Consider the following 7,582-nt stretch of genomic DNA (forward strand, 5'->3'; position numbering starts at 1 on the left):
TTAAAATATCACAGCAAAATAGTTGTAAAACAAACATTTAAACGGTCGAAAAATGTCGATAGCACTGAGATCCTTCTTTTTTGGGGACAATTTCAGTGGGGGTGCAAAGACCTTAGTCTGAAAACTTTAAGGAACGGCTAATTATGTTGAGTGGTTGTTTGTTACAGTATTACATCGTTTACTATAGCGTCCTACACAGGATTGAAATTCTTCAAAGGAAAAATTTTCACAAATCTTTCCGCTTCAAAGGTAAATCCATTTCGTGATGTAAGAAATCCAATTTATGAAATTCAATAATGGATTGACAGTTTGGCACTACACAGTCAGTTCTCTATGTAAAGTATGTCTCTGGGTCAAAAACTGTGACGTTTGGTCGACGTAAAATATGGTTTTGACTTCAAGGTACTTTAAATCGCCCTTTGAGGGTTAAACCTATGAATAAAACACGCAGTAGGAAGTGAAACTTATACGAGCATTTCTTCGCATCTTGGTACACGATACAGCACAATCCTCTCGCTATTTTCGCGTGCGGTTGAACTATTCACAGCTTTTTCTCATCTTCTCCGGGTAAGACAATTAATGGCGAAACTTTATAAAGTGAAAATAGGAAAAATCTGTAAAGGTAATGTTACTTTATAGTTAGCACTGATAAAATTGGCATCAAGTTTGTTGCCTGTAACATAAGAGTTAGCGGTATCACTCATGACTTCCATTACTGATTCCTTTCCTTGTTAATCCTTCGACATTCGATTATCATATTGGGCGTGCCATCTCAAAGGTTTTTTTTATGTTTTCTTGCGACTGATTGATTTCTGATCACCGGGTAGAGAATATTTTATCACACCTGCACAGACTTCCTTTTTTTTTAACTTAAATTAAACGTAATTATTTCAATCCTACTGCAGCTATATTTCAACGCGTAGATCAATCTTGTGCATGGTTGCGTTTTTTTTAGAAAACAATCGTTCGTTAAATCTCATCGAGAAAGAACTGGCCACTATTTTGGTCTAAAGGAGAATGAGAAACCCACGGAACTGATTAAAGTAGTTTATTTAATGTCAAGTTTTCCTTTCAGTGCAATGAAAATATATTAGAGATTACACAGCCAAAGTGTGAAACAGAAATAGAATTAAAGGTTTCGCAAAAGTACACAAGGCGATCGCTTCACAAAAAATTGCGAACACTATAAGCAAATTGTTGATGTGTACTCCAAATTCGCCGTAGTTTTCCAATTGTGAAGTTTTTCCCGACTCTGTTGGAAGCACGACAAGTGTTTCTTCTATTACTGAGTTGCACGAGTTGTAACTCAGCAATTCGGACGCACAGAAAGTTTGTACGTTGGGGCATGAAATCGGAAATCTAGAACAACTCTGTACTCGATATCCAAGGGAAAATGTCCCGATCGAGAAAAAAGTAAATCCTTCTCTAAATGTAGCTAACTCTAATCGGGAAACATTCAGCTTGAACCGAATAGAACTCTAAAATATGACAGTTACTAACATAATCAAACACGATAAGGACATTCGGTGCACGAATGAGCAGATAAACTTGAAATGGTGTGTGCTGTCGGAGATGACCTCCTTAGCGAAGCTGACATTTTTCACACCTCGGTAGAGATTTTGTTTACGGATAATTACGTTTGTTAAAGGAGCTGTTAATCGGTTTCAATGGCAAAGAAAGTGAATTTTTCCGTCATGCGGGAGCCAGTTACAACTTAAGTTCCATAATGTTACCGCGTGTGAAAAAAAGACATCGTATACGAAGTAACCTCTTGCATGAAAGAGAAATTTACGATAGGTTCCTCACAAAACACAGGCACATTTTTTTATTGCCGCACTCTCATTAAACGCATAGTTTTTTGCACAGTAGGAATTGAGGGGAAATTATTTGAATCGATTCCCTGATTGACACATTTTTAAGAATCATAGAGGACTGAGATGTTTCAATAAGCAAATGATTGCTGTCAGTATTACACCGTCTGAATTAATAGAGAAAGCGGTGGATATTCAGTCAAACTTAGTTCACTATCGGTTCAGAGAAAGAAAGCTTTTTCTCTCGAACTTAGAAAGCAGTTGAATAAAGGATTTTTAGTATAAAACTCTGCGCAGCTGAACCGAAAATTTGATCGGCTCTTTTAGATGAAAGAAAACAATGAAGGCATTAATAACACCTTAGCGCACGTTTCAAACACCACTTGGCAATACTTGCTTACGAAAGACGACTGGCCCATTTACTGAAGACTTTAGACAGAAAAATAAGGCAGCGTTACTCTTTATCCAGAAAAAGATGTTATTCAGAAGTGTCACTTATAATTTATGGTTGAGTGAAATTATCTTTGTTTTGAACGAAAGTATGCTGTCGTTTTCACTAAAGGTTGACGTGATTTACTAAACAAAGAATAAATCTGCTTGGTCTAAAACAATCAAACCATGCATATGTTCTATATCAAAGGACAAAGGGTTGTTTTGCTTCAGAAATAATGGTCAAAAGGCGGCTAAAGTTATAAAAATAAGTTGCAGTTGGTCGGAGATTACACACAAACCCTCCAACTTGGTGGTGAAGAAGTATTGTCGCTGTTATTGTCGAAGTTTGTTTAAAGAAAAGCCCTTGATCTTTATCGATCTTATTCATGCAAATTTGTCGTTTTGCCTTGCAGGCATAAATGTGCCGTTCTATTAATTGTTTTTATTAAATAATTTGCTTAATCAAACATATAACTTTACAATGTATTTACCGCTCGGTGACCTAGGAACATGGCTTCATCATAACACCGCCATCGATAATCACGAACAAACGCTTGAGTGTCTTTTCCACAGTTATTCATTTATAAAAATGTAGCCAGGGAAATAATTTTTGATACCCTAACTGATAAAATAAAATCAATAACCATGCAAACTTCAGTCAGAATTACTTAGTTTTTGTGACAAAAAGAGAGGCCGTTTTCGTGCACGGGCACTTTTTGCCACTGACGAAGATTCTATTGTAATTTTCCGTCTGCTTCCAAATGAATACAAAGAGAAGACCACAACCCGCCCAGCAAGATAGTGAATTTCATCAGTGCCACGTTTGCATTTGCCAAGTTTAAAGAACGCTTTACAAACAGGAAGCACATCATATTATCCCACTCGAGTGTACTTCCACTAAAACTCCGCGCCGCGAGTAAAGTACACTACTGAAGCCAGACTTTTGCGATCATAAATTTATTGTGACAATGAAAACGCTCTTTCACAAAACCTCTTAAATATATACTTACAAGTGAAAGAAATCTCGATGAATGGAGTTTTGCGTTTGAAAAGCGTTTTTAACCACTGGAGATCTTAATCTCACTAAAGAGTAAAGTTATGAGAAATTTAACAGAACTTTCCTTGACTAAAATGCCGCCTTGCACGCCGACATTGGATAAAACGACGAATATGATTAATAATTGAATTAAGAATTAAGAATATTGTATTGTAAGATAAAAACCAAGGATACTAAGTTGAATATTCTTTGAAGATTCCATGAATCGGAAAGATTGTTTGTCGAGAAACAAAACGTTCGAAGGGACGAAGTGGAAGTGCCTTCGCGTCTCTGTTTAGACGAATCGGCTTAACACCTCATTTGTAACCCATCGCTGTCTGAGTGAATTCCTGAACCAGTTTTTATGTTTTGCAATAATTTACAACTGTACAATCTTTCAGTGCTTGTTTGGTCGTGAAGAACTTGTGAAGAAGGTCGAGGTTAGGTTATGTTAAGCATGCAGACAAAGAGAGACAAAGATTGCAAATGTGACAGGATAAACCTTTCGCCGCAAATTGTAACACTTCGATGGCTGTCTAACGCCCCATTTGTCCGACGTATAGGAAAAGAAATTTTTATACACCTTCAAGTCTACAGAAAAAGGATTACAACAAATTATAATTGATTATCTATAAACGTGTGTAGCTCGCCTATCTTGTACATCCTCGCCGCATTCCTCTGCTTGTAGGAATCACTGGTTTGTTGTCCTTTTTCCATTTCATACGTCGATTTTGAAACCAAATTTTGATTTGTCTTTCAGAGAGCTGCAACATCGTGGCCATTTCTGAACGTCTCTCCTTCGTAAGATACCTCGTGAAGTGAAATTCTTTTTCTAATTCCAGAATTTGATTTCTCTTGTAGGCCACGCGTCGGCGATGCTTGAAAGGTTGTTTATAATGCCAGGGCACATCTTTGTCGTCTTCACCGTCTATATATTTAAATAAAGTTGAATTTCATCGATAAAGGCAAGTTCTCCCAAAAGAAGAAAAAACAGTTTTTGATTCAAATAATATTGGACGTAAATGTAACGAGTTCAGATTTCGGAGTTACCTTTTTATTTGCACGCTTAACTGATGCCGAGGGTTTTAAATACTTTTTTTGCGTTTGGTTAATTATAATCTTTATTATAGTTGACCCGTAAGTAATTGAAATGATTGCGCTCTCAAATTCGTTCAAACTTCGAGTAGACCATTGAACGTTTCCTGAAACTTATCTACTTAGATGCGCTGAACTTGACTCATCGTCTTTTTAGCAACAAAAGCTTCCGTCTGCTCACCTGTTTTCTCTTCTGATTCGCTGGCATCTTTGGCTGATTGGCAAACTTCGTCGTGAATTTCAGATGATTCTTGTGTATCTGTAGAATTTTCGCCGGGTGACTCAGGCGGAGTTTGAGAGCCGACCGAAATAGGACTGGTGCTGCTTTCAGAGTTTGTCACTGAATTTGCAATGCTTAGAGGAGGGCTCGTAGATATTATTGGCGGCCTGTGGACCTGAGAGTTGCGATTTAGAGGACAAAACGGCGGAGAATAGTAAGAAGGAACACCATAACCATACATGATCGGTGAAGTGTTGAAGTACGGGGGTGGACGAATTCTCTGATTTGCTTGGTAAAAGCAGTCCATATTACGCTCGCGCCGTTGTGTTCAAGCGAGTGACTCAAGATAGGAATGACTAGGGCACCAGTTTGGCGAGAGAAATATTCTCCCTCGCTGTGGTCATAATTTAGTGCCATAATTAGATAGCCAGATTAATTACATGATTGGCTCCTTAACAAATGTGTGACGTCATCACTATGCTGACTTGGTAAACTGCTGGCGCCGTCGATGCTGCGCGTGCAACCGACCGAAAGAGGTAACACAAACGGGTGATAAATTTAATTAAAAACCTTCATTTCATCTCTTCGTAGATAAATTATAAAGGCGTGGAAAACAAAAACCGAATATTTGAGTTAAATGAAATTCATTGTAACAAATTTCTTATCTCTTTCATATCGCAATAAATGCTGATTCTAGTTTCGTGAATTTTCGGACGGGTGGCCTTGCTGGGCGCACGAGGATTTGACAAAAGGAGGTAAAAATTTTAGCACATCATAATTTTAAAAAAGAAATAGCATATCATCTGCATTTTTGGAAATGCATGGTGCCACTTAATGGAGAGAGGAATATCGTCAAAGCATTATTTTTGCTGCTCCCCAATCTTACAACCGAGAAACAGTTAATATATGTTTAAAAGGGCGGATTTTTGTACAGAATAGAAAGGCTAAAAATGTCTATAACTAATCGTTGTCTCCATTGGAGAGGTTCCAGTTGTCACAGCTGGTTGTTAGCAAGAGCGGTGTGTGTGTGGATAATAAAAGACCCTCCCTTACCAATAATCGGAAACCAAAAGAATGCTCTGAAATGGCGCGTGCAAATGAAAACTGCAGAACACAACAAAAAAGTTTTCTTTTGGTCTAAAATTATAATTAATGACTGTTATTAAAAGAAGATATAGATCTAAACTCAGTTCAGCTATTCAAACAACATCTTTAATAACTTTTGATCGAAGAAAGAAGACTTAGACATTTATTCTGAACCTGGCGCGTAATTCATAAATCAATAAAGTGGCTTGCATGTTCATTTTCAAATGTCACCTAATTCAATGAGCGCTCAATCCAGCTTGTTTGTAATATAAATTATCGAACTCCTGAACAAATTTAGTGCTAATTTGGACAACGGGAGCTAAATTTATTTACTTATTCACTCAGTTTTTTAACGGTTGACTATAATGAAAGGCTGCATAACAAGTAAAAAAAAGGAAGAGTGGAAACTTGTAAGATGTCCCAGTTTTTGACAGGAGCAAGAACATTTTGGGGAAGACGGAGTGTTTCCTCTGAGACTCCAAAGAAGTGTGGCGGTAATTTTTAGTTGTCTGAGGAGACTAGTTGTCCTGGAAATAGTGTGAATAGCCGTTAATCATGTGTGAAAACTAATGAGTAAGGAGACTATAGTCGAGCGCGTGTAGCGCCGACAACCTGAAATGTCTTGCGGTAAAAAAAATAGATTTTTAAAAAAAAAATAACCAATGACCGTCGCTGATCGAAATAAACTATTTTGAGAACATTACTTAGGGTTTTTGATTTAAAATAAATTTTGAGTGTGTAAGCGCTAATAGTTCTACTTTGCAGGGGAATATCATAGCAAGTCTTCAGAACAACCCTGGATAAGGGGAAGCTAAACATCAATAACGAAAGAAATCTGATGTTTATAATAGGAAAAAATTGCATCAGAGGATGTACCGAAACTTTTTTGGGGATCATTTACATTATATTTTTTCGGTTAAGATATTACTGGCAATTCCAAGCCGTGAATCGATGCTTAGAGCTCGACAACAGCGACTGACCTTTTTGTTATGGTTTGCTCTGTTTTCAAACAGTACCCTGGGTGCATTCATTGCGCGGACAGTGCGGCGCCGAGGGTGGCAAGAACTTCATACGGGCCGCAGCGGGAACAATTCCCGTCGTTCTTTTGTTTTGGCCACGCAGCCATCCATCAAACCTGACTGAAACACAGAGGTCGTTTATTAAAAACAACTGTGTTGAGATCATGGAATGAGTTGGGTATTTATTCATCGCGTGAGTATTCACCGCAAGAAAACTTTAGAAAATATTGGCGTTGTGCGAAGTCAACCAAGCTTGGGAAAGGCAGAGCTTTAGCGCCACCGGAAATGCGCTAAACGGTAGCCATTGCTTTAATCGCTCTATGATTTCATCTCATTAGAGCTTAATGAATTACACAGCGCTCAATCATATAGGACATATTGCTAATCGATCCGTGTCCCGCTCGAGCTCTGCATGCCGTGCCTGTCAAATGGTATAATGACCCCTTAAAAAAACTAATGTGCTCCAATTACTTTGAAGTTTAATCCATAAGTTTACAGAAAAATTTAATCCATAAATTTACAGAAAACGTTAATCTTATTCTCTAAAGTCCTTGTTAAAGTCCTTTATCGTTGTGTTTATGTAAAGAATCACTTCAGTAATCAGCAAAAATACGACAGCGACCGGGAACAGCTCCGTGATTTAGGGAAATATAAGAGACGCATATTCAATATAATTTACGGCAGTGTAACAGGGGAAATTACCTTTAGCTTCGATAATCCTCAACACTAAATGAATTCTTGAGCGAAAACCACGGCCAGGCTGTCAGCCATGCCATGCAGGTGTTTTTCGCCAGTTTTCTAGCTCAGTTGACAAGTTTCAAACTAGTAGAATATGCACATGACAAAGCCTAAGAGTTCTTATTGAGATCATTGTCTCTATAGC

The 7,582-nt window shown here is 37.8% G+C and overlaps 1 protein-coding gene across 1 annotated transcript; it reads right to left on the reverse strand.

The window, feature by feature from the left end:
- Positions 1-3,181: 3,181 nt before the first annotated feature.
- Positions 3,182-4,982, reverse strand: LOC111341728 (uncharacterized). Its single transcript, XM_022948721.2, has 2 exons — positions 4,556-4,982; positions 3,182-4,207 (listed from the first exon to the last, which is right to left on the reverse strand). Exons 1-2 carry the CDS (start codon positions 4,899-4,901, stop codon positions 3,930-3,932), a joined length of 624 nt encoding a protein of 207 aa, XP_022804456.2. The 5' UTR covers positions 4,902-4,982; the 3' UTR covers positions 3,182-3,929.
- Between the last annotated feature and the right edge of the window lie 2,600 nt (positions 4,983-7,582).

Source organism: Stylophora pistillata, chromosome 12, assembly GCF_964205215.1.
Source record: "Stylophora pistillata chromosome 12, jaStyPist1.2, whole genome shotgun sequence".
Lineage (NCBI taxonomy): Eukaryota > Metazoa > Cnidaria > Anthozoa > Scleractinia > Pocilloporidae > Stylophora > Stylophora pistillata.

Bases quoted from the DNA above. Each gene is read 5' to 3' on its own strand.
- LOC111341728 (XM_022948721.2), bottom strand. From the start codon at position 4,901: ATGGACTGCTTTTACCAAGCAAATCAGAGAATTCGTCCACCCCCGTAC. The intron at 4,208-4,555 runs GTGAGCAGACGG...TTAAATATATAG, and splicing joins CGAATCAGAAGAGAAAACAG to ACGGTGAAGACGACAAAGAT.